Raw genomic sequence first — 19784 nt, 5'->3', positions numbered from 1 at the left:
TGATAAAGTAGTTTGATGCTATATCTAAGTGGCTAGACACTCCCTGACAAGCTTTGAGTGCACAGTTTGCGAGCTCAACGCTAGTATTGCCACTCTAATGTCGGAGTGAATGCTGGCCTTCCTGAAAGAAATTGCAATAGGTCTACTGCTATTCTAATAGCAGCGACTTCTGCCTGAAAGATACCACAGGAATCCGATATCCTTAAACCAAGCTTGACGAAGAACTCCTTCAAGAGACGTCACCTCCAACGTTCCTTCCAAACTGAGACCTATTCGTGAAAAAACTCATTGCTCCTCTTGTCCAGAGTCTTCTCCCCATACACATCTCTCAAGTTGGTCTCTGAATGAAGAAGCAACCACCAGCAGTAATTTCTGGAAGCAGTGGTCCAAGTTTTTACGAATACTATTGAAGGTGGAAAAATTTCAGGGTGACACTATATGGACTTCTACACAGGGTTCTCATTTACTACTCCGTAGCAGCAAAATTTCTAGAATTATTGCTATGCTATCGCTACCGCTATCACTTTTCCGGGAGCCACAGCATAGTCGTAGCATAACAATGTAAAAGAAGTGCTCTACTCTGCTCCGAGTTTTGTTAGGTAAAAAACTATAGCTGGAGCGGGAGCAAAAAATTAAATTCTGCGCTATGCTCTGGCGTAGCGGTAGCAAAAAATTGGGAGCGGTAGCACAGCAGAGCTAATGAAAATTTTCATGTGCTACAACTCCCGCATGTGTTTGTTTTTTTTTTTCTTTTTTTTGCTATTTTCTGTCATAATATTTGAATTAATTGAATAATTCAAACAAAAAAATGTTATGCAAATCATTTTGGCACTTGTTGCGTCAAGTGACTTTATAAATCTAAAATCAAATATTTTAAGAAATATATTAATAAAGTCAATTAGATAATAATTGAATAAATTATACATATATATTTTTTTATTATGTAAAATATTTACCATTTATTTACCTTGGAAATACCATACAAAAACTTCCTTGAAATATTTAGCCCTAAATATTAACATTAAAAACTGGACCAAGGAATGTAAAAATTGTCCATAGAAAATACACGACAATCCTGATTTTTTATCTTTAAAGGTATTTTAAGGCATCGCTTGACTTTAGACGCATGTTTCTCAGAATTGATCACTCTTCTTCTTCACATTTCGTGCAAATGCGAATTTCTTGGAAAAATCAAGTTTAGAGCCCCGTAATACCTCGCCGGTGTGAGTTTCGACTTTGTTGCTGTGGGCACTTTTGTAGAGTGAACAATTCTGAGAAACATGTGTCTAAAGTCAAGCGATGCCTTAAAATACCTCTGATCTGTAGGAATTTAAAGATAAGAAATCAGGATTGTCGTGTATTTTCTATGGACAATTTTTACCAGTTTTTAATGTTAATATTTAGGGCTAAACATTTCAAGGAAACTGAAAAAAAATAATAGTTAAAAAAAAAACACCCTAATGTATATAAAAAAGGGGAAAGTAATGTAGTTAAAATTAATTTCGAAAATTCATAGAATTGAGTATTGTAATACATTAGGAATAGATGATGTTTTTGGTAATATAAAAATGGTAAATATTTTACATAATAAAAAAATATATATGTATAATTTATTCAATTATTATCTAATTGACTTTATTAATATATTTCTTAAAATATTTGATTTTAGATTTATAAAGTCACTTGACGCAACAAGTGCCAAAATGATTTGCATAACATTTTTTTGTTTGAATTATTCAATTAATTCAAATATTATGACAGAAAATAGCAAAAAAAGAAAAAAAAACAACAAACACATGCGGGAGTTGTAGCACATGAAAATTTTCATTAGCTCTGCTGTGCTACCGCTCCCAATTTTTTGCTACCGCTACGCCAGAGCATAGCGCAGAATTTAATTTTTTGCTCCCGCTCCAGCTATAGTTTTTACCTAACAAAACTCGGAGCAGAGTAGAGCACTTCTTTTACATTGTTCTGCTAAGGCTATGCTGTGGCTCCCGACAAAGTGAGAGCGGTAGCAAGAGTAAAATGAAATGCTATGGGAGTAGCGTAGTTTTTCAAACGCTGCTTCTACATATTCCCAGCTTCTCTGAGCCTCAGCGAGACTTTCGCAGCAATGCACCTGCATCAATTAGAGTACAGTTGCTATTTCCTTACACACGACTGTATGCATGTTATTATAAATATTTTCGGTTGCCGCTGATTCGCTGCACAGTGTCTATTCGCTTTTTTTTTGCCTTGCGTTTTGTGTTTTCTTTTTTGCATTTCGCTGTTTGTATTCATAAATTTTACTTGCAGCATTGAAATTGTTTTCATGTTGCACTGACTCTGCTGCACTATAAATTAATTTCGTTGTAACATTGCTGTTTGTTGTTGGTGCTACTTTTTTGGTGCAACATGGTTTTTTGCATACGCATATTTTTTGCGAGGTTTTCTCTTAAGCAATAACGGTAAAAAATTAACAACTCGTGTTTAAATGCGCTCGCCACAGAGTGACGCTTGTTAAGCGTGTTAAATGTGACCCCGAAGGCTGGCAACGGGTTAACAGCACAGCTGTGCCCCGCTTAATTAGTTCGGCTCAGCAGTGTGATGATATGAAAAAAGTTGTAAAACAGCAACAACAGCGCATTTAATTGTTACTTTGAGCAATTGTTATGATTTTTTTTGTCATTAATTGTCTACACATGTGAAAATTATATTGACAAATAAAGATTTACTTTGAATTCATTTATTTGATTATACAGTAGTTCGATTTTTAATTAGAGGTTTTTAATGTGTTGGAAGACCATTAGTTGCTGATTGATTTTTAATCTGATATCCCGTCTCAGTTGACTGAAATCTTCGCATTGACAGAGGAAATATTCTAGCGTCTCATGATCCTTCCCACATGCTCTGCATTCCGACGACCCTACTTTACCAGTTCTTTAAAGATGAAACTGTAGAGATAGATGCCCTGCTTTGATTATGGCAGTCATTGCTGAATTCCATCTTATCTAAAGCAGAAGCTTTTTGGTTCACCGTGAAAAACTAGCCCAAAATACTTGTGGGTATACCCTGTGTTGATAGTTTTTCAAGACACGAGGTCTTCCTCTAGAGTCAACTATTAGAAGAAGTATATCAATGATGGCGGGATGTCTCTCGAGAAAAAACATTCCAAGGCCTACACACTCTGCCTGTATCACTAGAATTATGTTGAGGAATAATTTTATTTATCTTACCAGAAGTTCTATTTTTTATATCTTTCTTCTGATCATTTTTCCACAGAAGTCTATCTTCAGCTACTGACTAGGAGAATTGTAGCCATTTTGCTTTCTGCTACATAGAAGACTGCTCCTATTCCTGTTTCACTCTTTGAGAGATCGGTAGAAGTAAAGAGAAGAAAGTATCAACTGTGATCGATAGTGGAGTAAGAAATATATTGTGTTTAACTTTCCGTGAATCTCTTTTTTCGGTTAATGTAACCAATCTAGCCCGAGTACTGTAACAAGAGCAAGATATTAGAGCACATAGTGCCGCTGAGCTTAGCTCCAATAACCTGGCACATTGAGCCTACTCTTCATAAACACTGCATCATATCCGACTGAACATGTATTGGCCGGATATCGAGAATAACCTCTAGAACCCATAAAATTACTTTAAGGGGTTACATGTGTTTCTTCGGGTAAAAAACAGTTTTTGTTCAACAATTTTTTTCTCATATAAAAAATGAAATATTCTATTAAAATTTTCGCTAGCTAGCCGCTAGCCTCGAGCGCAAAAGTTCTCCAGGCTGTATCTCCGAAGCTTTTACTCGGAATAAAATTGAAAATTTGGGACAAAATTCTAGAGGTGTTGAAGAATTTAATAAGAAAATATAAAAACATCGATTTTTGAAACCCGTTAACCCATGTAACCCTTTAAACTATAATATTTTTTTATTCAAAATTGGCATATAGAGTTGCCACATATTTGAAAGCGTAGTATGAAATTCCGAATCTGAATAATTAACATCTACAAATTAATTCATTAAAATTTAATTAATAAATCGAAGCGTTGTTGACAGTAGTTTGATTTAGTCACTTTACGACTAGCGTTGCCACATTTACATAACTGGTTTTGAAAAGTAATTGAACATTAACTTTAACATGTCGTTTTCGAAGTAAAAGTAAAATAACAAAATTTTGCCTAAATATTTATATGAAAAATATTGCGACCTTAGACCAGGGTTGCCACATTTTTTTTTGGATAATTTAAATTACAGACTTTACTTAATTACCAACTGAAAAGGCATAAAAATTGTTGAATGTAGAAAAAATTTTAGAGCAGTGTTGCCATCTTCAAAAAAATTTAGTTTGGTAAAATTAATATATTTTAGATATCAAGTGAAATACAAATTTTTGAACGATATTAAAAATTAATGCAGAAGTTTATAGAGCAGTGCTGCCACCTTAAAAAAAAAATTAACATTTTTATTTGAAAAAATTTAAATACTTTAAATAAGAGATTTTTTGACAATACAAAAAAATAATGCAGTAAAATTTTTGAGAAATGTTGCCACCTTAAAAAATTAATTTTGTGTAAAGTTGTAGAAATTTGTATATACATATTTATATAAATTAAAAAAATGTTTTGTTTAAAGTTGTGGAAATTTTTATATTTAAATAGCAAGTGAAATATAAATCTGTTAACAGTACTAAACATTAATGTAGAATAATTTTTGAGAAGTGTTGCCATCTTAAACAACTTTAGTTTAGTTTTAAGTTGTAGAAATTTGTATATTCTAAATAAAAAGTAAATTATAAATTTTTGAACAATATTAAAAATTTATGTAGAAGTTCTTTGAACAGTGTTGCCATCTTTAAAAATTTTGTTTTATTGTATGTTGATATTTTTATATTTTATATAGAAAATGGATTGTACATTTTTTGACAATACTAAAATCTAATGAAGAAACAATTTTGAACAGTGTTGCTATCTTAAAAAAGAGTTTTCTTTATTGTATAGTGTTGCCACCTCCAAAAATTTTGTTTTATTTTATGTTGTAGAAATTTGTATATTTTTAATAACAAAAAATATATACATTTTTTAATAATACCAAAATTAAATGAAGAAAAATTTTTTGAGCAGTGTTGCCATCTATAAAAAATTTAATTTCTTTTATAAAAATTTAAAAAAGGTAACAGAAGAATTACTAGAAATTTTTGTATAATACTACAAATAAATTTAGGTAGGTTTACTCAAAACTTTTGTCGAACAGTTCTCGTTACTCCAACATTAAATGTTGACTAGTTAACATGCTTGTAATATATATGTATGTATGTATGTATGTCTAAGAAACATACGTCACATATTTAAGTAGCTGATTATACCCGTAGAGGCTCATTTTGTTTTTGTTGTACTGCGTAGGCGTAAAAAATTACAGGCGTGTAGTTATCGCGCAGTAATTTAAACCAATTTAATTATTATAATTAAATACATATGTAGATGTCGCCTATAAATACTTAACATATGTACATACATATGTATGTATGTGTAACGTAACTCAGCACGTGTATTGGCTTATGAACATTTTTGCCGCCATAATTTGTTGTGATCTGCTTTATCACACTTATTTACGTGCTTGAGATACATTTCCGGGTTTTTTCTGGAATTTGTAATTTATTTTAAGTAGGGCAATCACACATCATTTACATAAATTAATTATAATGATAAGGGATTATTAATTTTGCCGATAAAATTAACATTATTAATCAAGATAATTGGTTCGATATGCAAAATTAATTAGATCTATGTAAATAAAAAATAATGAAATTGGGGGATGCTCAAAGGACTAACGATAACACATGTGTAGGCTTTCGCATTGCTGTGTATTAACCTGATTTTAGGTTACGTTAGGTTAGGAAAAATTATATGAAAGTATTTAAGATATATAATTCGCGCTTACACCTTGATTAGCTGCCTGATTGAGTTTCTCCTCCCATTTGAGGTGTGTGCTTTGGAATGGAATTAAATTGACGTTTGCACAGCGGTTTAAGGTCTATTATACCCTGGTGTGTGCCTTAATATTATCTAAATATTGAAAGGACCTACTGGCATATGGCCGATTGTGAAAGCCTGATTCAATTTTTTTATAAGCTTTGATCAACAAAATACGTTTATAAGTTTACCATCTCGACTGTTGAAGTAGTCTCGATATGTCCCAAGCATTTTTGGATAGGACACCTACTTAAAATTTCTCTTCAGAAATCCAGAAAGAGGCCTTTTCTGCCTTAAGGCAAGTTAAAAATATACTGGCTTTTCAGTTACCATCTGATTGGATATTTCAACAATGTCCGAAAAGTTTGATCTATATATTTAGACATTTCTTTGTTCATAGTTCTCCTAGGGTTCTTTCGGCTTAAGTGACGTGAGAGCCAAGTCGCGAGTGCGAAGATTGGTTTTTTGATGACAGTTTTGTGCTTCCTTATCTAGTTCTGGATTTCGTATTATTTTCTCCAGCAATAGATTGAAGAAGTCACACGTTAGGGAATCTCCTTGTCTGAAACTTCGCTTGATATCGAACGGCTTGGAGAGGTCTTTCCCGTTCCTGACGGAACTTTTGGTGTTTCTCAACGTCAGCTTACACAGACGAACCATCTTTGCGAGGATATCAAGTTCAGACATAGCGACATAGAGCCGGTTTTTTTGATGCTGTCGAAAGCGGCTTTAAAATCGATGAAGAGGTGGTGTGTGCAGATCTTCCTTTGAAGGGTATTTTTCAAGATTTGGCGCATGGTGAACATCTGGTCGATTGTAGATTTTCCAGATATGAAGCCACATTGTTAAGGTGCAATCAGTTTGTTGACTCTGGGCTTAAATATTTCACACAATATGCTCGATGGAAACTTATATGCGATGTTGAGGAGGGAGATCTCACGGTTGTTGGAGCAGATTGTGGGGTCTTCCTTTTTATGGATTGGACAGAGCACTCATAAGTTTCAATCGTCGAATATGCATTCGTCCGACCAACTTCTACAAAGAAGCTGATGTATGCTCCTTATCAGTTCGTCACCGCAAGCGGTTAATTGCTATTCGAATTTCTTTTTGGTTGGACAATGGATCGTCTGGTCTATCGTCATCGATTAGGGAATCGGGTTTACCATCTCCTGGTCTTATGCTTTTGCTACCATTTAGAAAGCTGGAGAAGTGTTTCCTCTATAATTTCAGTATTGTCTGGGAATTAGTCATTAGATCAACTCTGGGGATTCTAAAAGAGTATGCTCCGGTCTTGAAACCACTCTATTAGAGCCTTATGCATCTATTTGATTATGAGTATCTACTTATATAATAAGACCCTGCCAATTGAGTGATTTCATATGTGGATTGATTCTTGAAGAGAGTTGAATTCCTAAAGGCTCATCCATCCAAAAGGCTCATTTACTTATAATTTTTCCATTTACATCGTTAAATTCTTACCTTTACGGAAAAATTTCTTTGAACTCAACCTCAGGTAACATTTCATCAACAACACATACACACAAGCCACATTCAAAAACGAGTATACGACTCATGCCACATTGCAGCCACAACAATGAAGCGAGCAGTCTTCGGTGGCGCAGCACATTACTGATTGCCAAAAAATTTAATAATGAAAAAAAAAATAAGAGAGTTGGAAATGAAATTTAATAAAAGGGATCGAGGAGTTAAACTGATAGCTTCAATTGTTACAACCCGGTCGCTTACACATGACTGCTCGCTCGCGTGGCCCTCGTGCGATGCCGTTTGCTGCCAAAAAAATACAAAAACGAAAGACTTCAACAACTGCAAACGAAATTGATTTAATTTTACCTTTTCAGGCGCCACCTCTTTCCGCGCACTCACGAACGTTCCGCCGCGTTGTAGAGCGCGAGTGTGAGACTGTCCTTAAAAGTCAGCTTTTGGTTGTTGTTCGTACGTGGGGCACCTGTAATCGAGCTAGCAACAGTTTTTAACCGTTAATTTTTTATTCATTTTGTTTGTTGAATATATTTTTGCTATTGCTGTTGTTGTGTAGATATATCTTTTCAAGTGTAGCAAAGTGGAAGCGAACTAGTTAAAAGGGAGAATCAATTAAAATTTGCGCAGTAACCCAAAAATTGACTGAATGGGAATTCTGGGGTGCAACGAACAGGCCAATCAAGCTATGTGTAGAAATATATGTATGTGTGTTGGCGTGTGCTAGGACAGAATGCTTGAGTGTTTGCGGATTTAACTGTGCAGGAGTAGGTAGGCAGTGGTTGAGGTAGAATTTAAGCGAATAACGGGCACTTTGGCGACCGCGAGTGCAGAGCAAACAGTGTTGAAGGCGACTAGAAGAGCGCTTATTAAAGAAAGTTTGGGTAAAGTAAGAAAAAATGTTCGAAATAAACAATGCCGAGAATCTTAAAGTTTAAGTACTCCAGCTCGAGACAAAAAACTTTTTGTACATTTTTGTTAGGGTGAGCTTATTTATATGAGATGGTAAACTGAGTTGACAGCACCAAATTTTTTTTCAATAATATTTATTTTTATTTACCAGACGACCAAATAAATAGTTATATGGTACCTGTTTGTAATTTCCACCCGGTCACAACCAATTCTTGGCATGTTCATTTGTAGACGAAATTACTCGACAATACTAAGTTTCAGCTTCGTAGCCTAATATTTACACTTGTCAGAGGTTTGAATATTGAAATGTTATATGACAGCTTAGCTTGGGTTTCATTTAATCACAACCATTATTCAGCAGAACAATGCTCTTACAAAAATAGTCGACAATAAAAGATTTCAGCTCCATAAATGATTATTTGCACCTATCAAAAGTCTAAAGGTATTTATAGGAGCAAGGTGTAATTTTGATCTGAGTGCACTGATTTTTATGGACAACCAAATCATGACCAAATTAGTCGACAGTTATAAATTTCAACTCCACCCCAACGAATTTGCTCCTTCCAGATCACAAAGAAATAAATTTATCCATGGTAGCTGGGTCTAATTTTTATCCGAATGTCTTTGTTTTTGAACACGTGAATGTGATAGAAAAATGAGTCGACTGTTATTAATTTCAACTCCATACTTACGAATTAGTTGGTAGTAGCTCATAAAAAATTGAATTGATCTATGACAGCTAGATCTAATTTTCACCCGAATGCGTTCGTTTTTGGACACGTGCATGTGATTGAAAAATGAGTCGACAGTTATGAATTTCAACCCAATACTTACGAATTTGTTTCTACAAGCTGAAAAAAAATTAATTTGATCTATGTCAGCTAAGTCTAATTTTCATCCGAATGTGTTCGTTTTTGGACACGTGAATGTGAAAGAAAAATGAGTCGACAGTTATGAATTTCAACTCCATCCTTATTTATAAACTCCTAAAAGATCACAAACAAATAAATTTTTCTATGATAGCAGGGTGTAATTTTCAACCGAATGCGTTCATTTTTGTACTCAATCAAGCCAAGATAAAATTAGTCGACGAAAATTAATTTCAACTTCCTAACGGTTTATTTGCTCCATTTTTACGAAGGTGTTTGTAGGTCGGTAAAAATAAGGGTTTTCAGCAATTCCCCCGCTAAAAAAGCCATGATGGTTATTATTGACTTATATGACTCCTTTTCTCAAATAAAATAATTATACACCATCTTCATGTTGCGTAGGGTATAAAAAACGCGAAGAAAGACTTATGTTGCCAACAAAAAGTCATCGAATATTTGAAAGAAAGCAACTTGAGAAAGAAAGTAGCGAAATGAAGTTGAAAGGAATTTAATTTTGTTGCCACTTGTGTTGTATGAGCGTTGGTCGCCGCCGAAAGCGCACGGTTTCTCGGCTTCTTGGCTGAGTTACGCGCGACGCACACATACACTAACACACATTTAGCATGCAAATGTCGCACAAAAATACGAGGACGCGAAAAAACTGTTTGCATTGCGTGGCGAAATTGAAAAAGTATGCGAAAGACGCACGCACACACATACATATAAGTGTATACATATATTTATATAGTTACTGCAAATGTATGTATGTATTTGGTGAAAAATTTAACAAAAAAGTGCAATAAGCCAAATGAAGGAAAGAATATAATTTCAAAAGTAAAATTCGAAAAGACAAATAAAAGTTGGCGAATTTAATTTTTTCATTTATTTTTTTCTGCTTTTTGTTTTTTTTTGAAATTTCTTTAAACTATTTTTTGAAAAAAAAATTTTCTCTACTCAAAAAGCAGTTGGCACATTGTCAGCACTGGAAAATGGGTGTCGCGTGGCAGTCGTGCTGTTGGATCAGTTTGCACCGGCTCACGGCAGTGCACTTCAGAGGTGCAGAAAGCTGGCTGAGAGTGACTGTGTGTGAGGGGAAGCAACTGCAGCAAATGCAATAAAGAATTTAATCGACTTTCAGGCGGCAACAAAGTGGCAATCAGTCGGCTGGTACTGGCAGTTCGATCCATATATCTCTCTATTTATATATATACACACATATATGTATATATATCTATATGTATGTGTATGTATTTATGTATACATTTATATACTCTCCAAAGCACCGCTGTGCACCGTTAACGTTCGATTGCGCTTTCCGCTACTTTGTCGGGTTATTATTTGCATATGGTGTACGCGCTGCCGCCATCGCTGCGTTTGCCATTCTAGCCGAGAGTGTAGCTCGCTTCAGGTTTGCTTGGCTATAATTCATTTTGAATTGAAAAGTCGTTATGGGGTTTTAAGCGCTGTGCGTTGTTTGAAACTTTTTGCAAAATTTATGCGCGTCAGAAAGAAAATGGTTCAATGAATTTGTAGTCTTGAGCTATACGAGTATTTGCTACATTAAAATTCGATTTTTTCGGTTATGGAATTAGAATGTATGCGGAGAAGCACTTTGGAGAACGAACACAGACCAAGTAAATTATAGATACATTCCACAATTCATGGGGGTTAATGGCTCCTTTATTTTTTTAAAGATTACCACATAGCTATAGACAACAAAAACATTTTAGCGAAACGAACTTTAATTTTAGTAGTTCGCTCAATAAAACCGTGTGATTATTTCCAAGTATTTATTTTTCTTTACTTAATCGCCGAGTTAACAATAGTGCGTCAGTCGTTTCTTCTTTTCGTTATTTGGCGCCAATTCGAGATACCAGGTGCAGCCATGTCCTTTCCCATCTCAGCTCACCAATAGAATGGATGTCCTCCTGCTTCCACCGGCGGGTACTGAATCGAAAACCTTTATAGCTTTGAGCGTACTTTTCCATCAGGATAACATGACATAGTCAGCGCTGCCGCTGTCTCTTGATTCTCTGAAATATGTGAATGTCGCTATCTCACACAGCTCATTGTTCCATCAACTGCCACATTCGCCGTTGTCAATGGGCAATGGACCACAAATCTTCCGAAAAACCTTTCTCTCGAACACTCCTAATGCCGACTCATCAGTTGATGTTATTGTCCATGCCGCTGCACAATATAGTAGGACGGTAATAATGAGGGACTTGTAGAGTTTAGTCTTTGTTCGTCAAGAGATGATTCTCTTCTTCTCCTTCTATTGCCAAGAGTGATTCTGTGTTGGATTTCCAGACTGCTATTGTTGTTTGTGTTGACGTTTGTTCCAAGATAGACGAGATTATCTATAACTTCATAGTTATTACTCTCAACAATGACGTGCTAGCAAAGGTGCGAATGCGATGATTGTTTGTTTAATGACAGGACATATTTCCTCTTGCCCTGGTTCCCAACCGGCTCCATACGCTTCGCTTCCTTAACCAGTCTGGGGAAAGCAGAACTAACGGCGTGGTTGTTGAGGCCAATGATAACAAGATTAGTAGACCGCAGCGGTACACTCTTATAGAAGATGTTACCTACTCTATTTTGTTCTTCAGCTCGAATTATTATCTGCAGCAATAGGTTGATGAAGTCACACGATAAGGAGCTCCTTTGTCTGAAACTTCGCTTGGTAACGAAAGGTTCGAAGAGGTTCTTCTCGATCCTGACAGAGCTTTTGTTGTAGCTTAACATCGGTTTACACAGCCGTATTAACTTTGCAGGGATACATTATTCAGACAAAGGCTTCAAAGGTCAAAGGCGGCTTTAACACTGACGAACAGATAGTGTGCATGAAAAAAATCTGGTCGATAGTAGATTTTCCAGATCTGGAGCCACACTGAGTAGGTTCATTCAATTTGTTGACGGTGGCCTTCAGTATTTCACGTACTAAGCTCGATAAGACCTTATATGCGATATTAAGGAGGCTTATCACACGGTATCTGGCGCCGATTGAGCACAGTATACTTAGGTTCAAATCGTCGAACATGCTTGCATCTTGTCAGTTGTTTTCCGCCGTATTGGAATAGCTCATCCGGTAATCCATGGGCCCCTGCCGCTTTGTTGTTCTTTAGCTGTTTTTTCGATCTTTATGAAAACTAATGGTTTCGCTTGCAGCTGTACGTAAGGAGCTTGAAATGTCGTCACACAGATCTCTTATACCGAGTTGCTTGTGAGTGCTCTCAGAGAGCAGGAGTGCAAGTCGAAAACTGTTTCGCTGTATTTGTTGACGGGTGTGCTTTGCTCTGCAGCTTACCTTCTTTTAACTTACCTCTTATCATATACGTATTTAAATATTATTTATTTTTACTTACGCTTCATTTCAACATTCCTTTTTCTCTTTTTTTCTTTTTTAGTACGCGACCATTGTCATCGTCAACGAACCGAAGGCGTGGATTTGAAGGCTCGTAAAAAACTGATCATCGCTAGTATCTTGTGTTTGGTCTTTATGGTCTGTGAGATTATTGGTGAGTAAAACAGATTTAAATATCTCTTTCGTAGTTTTTAATAACCTGATTAGTTACTATTAAGTTTGTCAAGCAAGTACGTATGTATATATTTTTGTGTACTCTGAAAATTTGCTCCGAACAGGACATCAGAGTTTAGGTTTTAATTGTTTTTTATAAAAAATCGAAGCAAGTGGTATGATTTTTGTAATGAAACTTGTAGATAAATGAATTGTTCGTACTCCAAAAGGTGGTACCGAGAGATTTAATTTCTAAGTGTAAGTCCTGATCTCCACATATGCTCTCTTTTATCTCGATTTCAATGTTGTTACAGTGCTTTTACTGTTGTAAAACATCTCGAAATTGTTTCGGGTTTACTAATATGTCAGCCCTTGATCCTAAAACCGTTTATATCTAGAATAAACTCGCTTTTCTCTTAATCTACATAGTTCCATATTTTTACTTTCGTTTCTCTTATTCTTTAATTCTAAATGCCACGAATTTTGCTGTTTACCATAGCAAGGTTACATGCATTTATTTCTAAATAAGTTATCAACAACTTCTTCAGTTTGATTTTTAAAGCAAATTGTTTAATTGAAAATTGCTCCTTAATGAAGTTTCAAGATCTTTCGTCTAAAAGAATTATGTTTGTATTTACTTCAGCACTTTCATAAACGAAATATTAATATTTCCATATGAATTTTTAACTTTCCCTTCATTGGCATTTAGAAGGTGTATTTGTTCGCTGTATGTACGAGTATTTAGCAACTGAGACTTTTCCAATTATTTGTTCTACATATAAACTAGTAGATTTGTTCTACATGAAATAAAGGAGTAAAAACTTTAATAAATTTTGCAAAATGCCAATTAGTGCCGACTGTGTACATAGATGTCTTTACATAAATAGTTTCATGGTTGTATATGTAAGAATATTAGAAAAGTTGCAAAATATGATTGTGTGGTAGCTGCCATCTCGGAAAATGAGACAGTATCTAAAAGTATATTACTTAAAATTTTATCGTATAAGGAAATTGGTATGTAGGGGCCATATTGTACACCTAGTATTAGGTATAAGCACTAGAATGTTCCGATATTTAATTCCTGGACTTGTTAGTGATATTTAATATCAATTGTCCGTTTTCAGTTTTAAGATTTTCATGTATGAATGATTAGTCTTATCCCACAGACGTCTATAGCCAGCGTATTTTTATAAAACTACAGAAAAGAAGATTGAGATTAACGAAGACCAGTGAAGTAGGGTTTGAACGACATGTATATTGTATATATTTGGTGAATTTAGACATACCTAATCTATTTAATTGCAGAATAAGGTACATTTTGGTGCCTTATTACTTCTGCTAAACACTAGTGTAGCTATTTAGTCTGACAATAAAGGCTCTTTTCATAGTTTCGTGATTTCCTTCGATGCCAGAACCTTTCTTCGAGAGAACTTTTCCTGATTCTTTAGTATTGCCAATGCGCCTATCTTCTTCAAAAAATATTTTCAAACCTTAGCCAATATCTGTGTTTCTTTTTGTAGATACGTAAATCTATTAATATCTTTTCCGGGTTCCATTCCAATGATTGTTGCCTTGTTTGCATGTCAAACCCGTAAGTCGCTCTCATTGGCAGTTATAATGCTCTCCATGAATGTGGGATCGGAATTCACACAATGTCCAAAGAGACCTATTTGCGGTACTCTCTTTGAAAAAAATTCAGCTTTGTCGGGACAAGTCGAGCAAGAACGTGTTTCATACCCAGGGCATCTACCAAAATCATTCGAATGGACTCGTGAGCGATGTCGAACACTCTTGCCATCTCTTTCACACCTGCCTGAAGAGTTTCAAGCATCATATCTTTCGCTTTTTTAATATTTTCATGACTTGAAGAGGTCGAAAGTCGTCCAGAACAAGGAATCTATTTAACGATCTCTTTACCATCTTTGAAGGCTTTGTTCCATTCCTAGGCTTATGTGTTTGATAACACTGAAAGGATAGCAAGTTTGTAGAAAACTAGTTGCTTTTCGAATCTCTTTGGTGACTTCGTTTACGTGAGCTGCTGCAGTCTGAAATATTGGAAATTTGAGCTCTGCGAAGTAGTGCTCTATAAATATTTTTTAATCTCCGTATATTTCGCTTACATAATAATCTTCGAATACTTTTTGTTTCTTCATTGAAGTGAGCTGCGGTAGGTTGAGATCTTGGCAACTTGGGCTCTATATAGTAAGGCGCCAGCAATACTTCCTAATGTTTCTATATGTCTCTTGTAACAGTCTAGTAAGTCTTTTGCATTTTTTTTCTTACCGTAATGAAGTGAGCTGCAGTTGGTTAAGATCTTGGAAACTTAGTCATTATAAAGCAATGATTTATAAGTGCTTGCTAGTATTCATATATGTCGCTTGTAAAAGAGCACTAAGTTTTCGAACTATCTTTGCGATTCCATTGGAGTGAATAGCGCTAAGTTTAGATCTAGAAACTTTGGGTTGTATGGGGTAAAGCTTCATAAATCCTTTCTTGTCGTGGTATATGTCGCTAGTAGAAGATAATTAGATCTTGAGATCCTCTCTGGTGTCACAACCATTGAAGTGAGCTCTGATTGCTCGAGATTTTGAAAACTTGGGCTCTATGAAGGCTCTTGATGTACTGATATACATCTTAGTCTTGGTATACGAGTATGTCGCTAGTATAAGCCAATACTATAGAGTCATCGAATCTTCTCTGCTATCTCATTGAAGTGAATGCGGTTGCTGAGATCTTGCACTCTTGGACCCTTTGGATTAAAGCACTCCAACTACTTAGCTTCATGTCTCCAAGTAAATCCACCACTTTTTGTGAACTTACTATTCCTACGGGCCACCTTCACCACAAATACTATTAAAAAGGGGGACCAAACTTTCAATTTCAACTAAGACTCTACTTTTTCGTAATGAAAAACTTTTACTGCAACAACAGCAATACTACGAACATTTGAATAGTTGAAGAAACTTGCACAACTCAAAACATCACAGCACAGAACTGGACACATACCGGCATACAGCTTGGGTCTTGGGTATTGAGACATGCAACCGTGTGGCAATTAAATAAAATTTTTAAAGTTATACAAAATTCCATTAAAAATGCAGCGAAGCATAAATGAAAATAGAAAACAGTTTGGACAAAGTGCACAAGAAGTGACGAGTGGCGAGTTGGCAAGTAACGAGCAACAGGCAGAAGCTGCGCAGCAAGAGAGGGAATTTGTAAAATTTGAAATTTAAATGTCAATAGAAAGAGGAGAAAAAAAATGGCTTGAAAAGCTAACAGAGAAGAGCGTAAGCATGCAGTGCAGGCTGGCGGAGCGCAAGCGGAGTGATGCCTGCTGATTGACAAACTGACTGATGGGCCGCACTGCTGCTGGACATTTGTGTTTTAGAAAACCAAATAAAAATCTGGCAAAACTTTTCAATAAAATGCAAAGTGGACACATGCCACACGTAGCGGCAGGAAAAAGGTTGCTTGCATAGTGAGTGTATTTGTCACAGCATTTTGTGTGTTCCATGTGAAGCACTTGTGTTGCACACTTGCTTTGGCCATGCAACATGCCGGCTTAGAATTGTCAATTGTTGCTTGGACGGCTTTGGGTTTACGGGCGTCGACGTTGTTGCAGCTTATAGCTGAGGCAGTGCCTGTCAGTCGGTCGAATTGGACTAACGGTTAGTCGGTGGTACGCTGAATTGATAGTTTGTTCGAATGGTTGTTGGTGGTACACTGCGGCGTTTAGTGTATAGATCCTCATTGATATGTGACAAGTATGTTGCAACATACAGACAGAGGCATACAAATATATACTCGTATGTATACATACATACACCCTCCAACTGACACTTGCAACAAAGCAACCAACAATTGTTTGCACTTGCTGTGCTTTTGTGCCTCCACATCCTAGGCAACTACCTGCGTGTGTCTGTATTTGTGGCATGTGGCAACAAAAGATTTGCCAACAATGTGACAGCAATGCCACAACAACCGAAAAAATGCAAATACACATAAATATCGATAGGCGGCACATGGTCTATAAACCCCTCTAGCCTCACTCCTTCACATGCAAAGCTTTGTCACTCACATCCACAGCACTCCTTTCTACACTCTTCCTCAGTTCCCCTCTCTGTAATAAATTCCCACTATTAAATACATGACGCTTGCAACTATAAATATTTCTGGGTGGGTGCGTGTGTGTGTGGCAACAGCACAACAATCAATATGACTTGCAACCGGTGGAGAGTTAAACCAATAAACGAGACGTGCAGGCTGGAAAAGACACTGTGTTGCAGCAGTTGCATCAATATTTGACTTGCAACTAAAAATGTTCGGATTTTTGGATTTTTTGGTTAGTACTGCTGTTAGTGTTTGTAGTTGTTGTTGTAGCCTCAGAAGTTCTTGTTGTTGCCACTGCAGTTGTTGCTGTTGTTTACCGTCATTTTATACAGTAGTCTAAAATCTAAATTTTATAGTGGTCTCATGGCTTTCTGCAACTTCGAACTGCCTGTCAAGCGTGCCACAGCAGCAGTTGCATATTTGATATGGCTCTTTAGACAGTCGAAAGTTGGACCAATAAAGGTAACGGCAGTGCAACAAAAAGTAGCTGGCTTGCAGTGTAAATGCTGCAGTTGGCTTAAATGATCGGCGTGTATGTATGAGAAAATATGTTTGTGTGTGTGAGTAAATATGTGCATGTGTTGGAAATTACTTGAATATTTGGCAATATTTGAATATATTTATATGGAAATGTATTTCTATTTGGAATTTATTGATTGGCTTAACTTGAGCTGCGACTTGAGCTTACAATAAAATAAATAAGGCTTAAAGTTAAAATTGTAGATTCTTAAATCTAGCTTAACTGTTGCTACAGCAGACAAATCTTCGCTCAGTTGAAAGGCTTACTATAACGTTTAGAAAGAATCCTTTATCTTTGCATTAAATTGAAGGCTCTTGTCAATGGAAAGGGTTCAAAGGCTCGCTGCGCTGTGCATAACGAGAGCTTTAAGAACTACTTCAACGGTACCTCTTGAACTGGTACTAAACCGGTCACCTACAGACCATTTCGCTACTGTTTGCCGGAGAATTTACATATTGAAACTTCGGGCTTAGCTCGGTGGATAATGGCGGTTTGCCAGATACCGACTACATGATCCCAATTTTCAACTGAGAAAGAAAGTTCAAAGTATACATTCTAAAAATTTATACAAAAGGCTCGAAAATGGACCATGTAGTTGTTACAGGGATATACTGACCAGAGTTAGGTATAAGGTAGCCTTTTACTTAAGTTGCCGGAACACTGCAGTATATTTTAATTTAAGGTCTTTGCTATTGCGAAAGGGCGAAGCTGGCCTCTAATACACCTGCAGTCCATTCCAGAGTCAACATCTACGTAGAAAGCCAATCTGCAATCAAGACAGTAACCTCCTAGTGTATATCGGCCACAATTGTCTTGGAAGCAGGACAGCAGTGGAAAGGATTGCTAGAACAAAGCAACTTAACTTCCACTGGGTGCCAAACCACAAACGCACCGAGGGCAATGCTACAGGACGAGAATAGTGTACGGTTAACACCGAAAAACGTGATCAACATTGGGTAACTCATGCATTGTCTATACTATGATCTTGACAGAAGCATGCTAAAGAAAGCCAAACCCGTTGGAACGAGCTACCTGAGTGCAAAACTGCAAAAGTCGTGTGCAAAACGGTATATCGGAAATACACGAAATTGCTATTGGCATTCGTTAGAAGGGACTATAGGAAAATGATCGAAACACTAACCGGTCACTGTCTGGTGGAGACACACGCCCGCTGGACAGGGCTGATAGGTCGAGAAGAGTGCAAGAAATGTCTAGAGCAAGGCAACAGAGAAATAATGGAGCATCGCTTGTGCATTTGTCCCGCATTGGAAAGAATACGCTGTGAGCATCTGGGGTTCTCACCATGTGATATGCTGGAGGAGGTTTCGATAGTGAGGTCGCAGAGTTTGTTAAAATGTGCGTTAAGCGCAGGCATCCTAAAGGATGACTACCCTCCATGGATCTAGTAATGAGACTCCATCTTGTATTGCAAAGGACCAAAACTGGTCTATGCGCAGCTCATTGGCCTACCAGATTAAACCATCCTAAGTGTAGCCAGGGCCTTCTCCACTTGGATTTTCCAACAGAGCAGAACTTTTCTACTTCCTCTGCTTTTTGGAAATCGGGTCCGTCATGAGATCACCTCTGGGGGTCCACAAGAGTATGCTCCGGTCTTGAAACTTTCTGTTAGTTGAGCATTACCTCTGTCGGCCAGTTTTACAAGCTCTTCATACTCACGCATTTTGGCCTCCTTCTTTTTTTGTTTGCAAATGCGTCTGGCTTCCCTCTTCAACTCTCGGTATCTATCCCATCCCACACGTGTTTTAGTCGATCGCAATGTTGCGAGGTAGACAGTCTGTTTACTCTCCGCTGCGACACGGTACTCCTCGCCGAACCTGCTGTTCTTTTGAATTTTCCGAAAACCAATGGTTCCGGTTGCAGCTGTACGTAAGGAGCTCGAAATGCCGTACCATAGTTCCCTTATAGCGAGTTGGTGATGAATGCTCTCAGAGAGCAGGAGTGTAAGTCGAGTAGAAAATCGTTCGTATGTCTATTGTGATTGCAGCTTCTTGACATCGAACTTTTCTTGTGTTTTGTTCACAATGTTTTTTGCTGCACATAAGCCTGTGCGTATCTTCGCTGCAACGAGACAGTGGTCCGAATCAATGCTAAGACCTCGGGGCCTAAAACTCTGGAAACGTGTCTCCAATCAGCTTGATGGATGCTGGAATCTAGTACTACAGATAATCATATTTCGAGGCCCGGCGAATTTGATCACTCTTAACCCATTTGGGGTGTTTCATCATGGATGCTGAATTTGAGGCAAATGGCAGCTCTCATAGGTATACTTATGTATACTATAAAGAGATTCCACAGAAATCATTGTGTTATTTTTGCTAAGTCCATAACCAAGTCTCCACATGAAGAAATGATTTGAAATTTTGATACTTAGATAGTTCCTTCT

The 19784-nt window shown here is 36.7% G+C and overlaps 1 protein-coding gene across 2 annotated transcripts in view; it reads left to right on the top strand.

Annotated features, from left to right (window-relative positions):
* Nucleotides 1-19784, top strand: part of LOC105223494 (zinc transporter 2) — a 137415-nt gene that overhangs the window by 50381 nt on the left and 67250 nt on the right. For both annotated transcript variants that reach the window (XM_049452715.1, XM_049452764.1), the window contains one exon: nucleotides 12641-12751. In XM_049452715.1, the coding sequence (XP_049308672.1) occupies nucleotides 12641-12751 (111 nt within the window). The remainder of the gene's footprint in view (nucleotides 1-12640; nucleotides 12752-19784) is intronic.

This window comes from Bactrocera dorsalis, chromosome 1 (assembly GCF_023373825.1).
Source record: "Bactrocera dorsalis isolate Fly_Bdor chromosome 1, ASM2337382v1, whole genome shotgun sequence".
Taxonomy (NCBI): Eukaryota; Metazoa; Arthropoda; class Insecta; order Diptera; family Tephritidae; genus Bactrocera; species Bactrocera dorsalis.
This window is presented reverse-complemented; position numbering and strand designations above follow the sequence as displayed.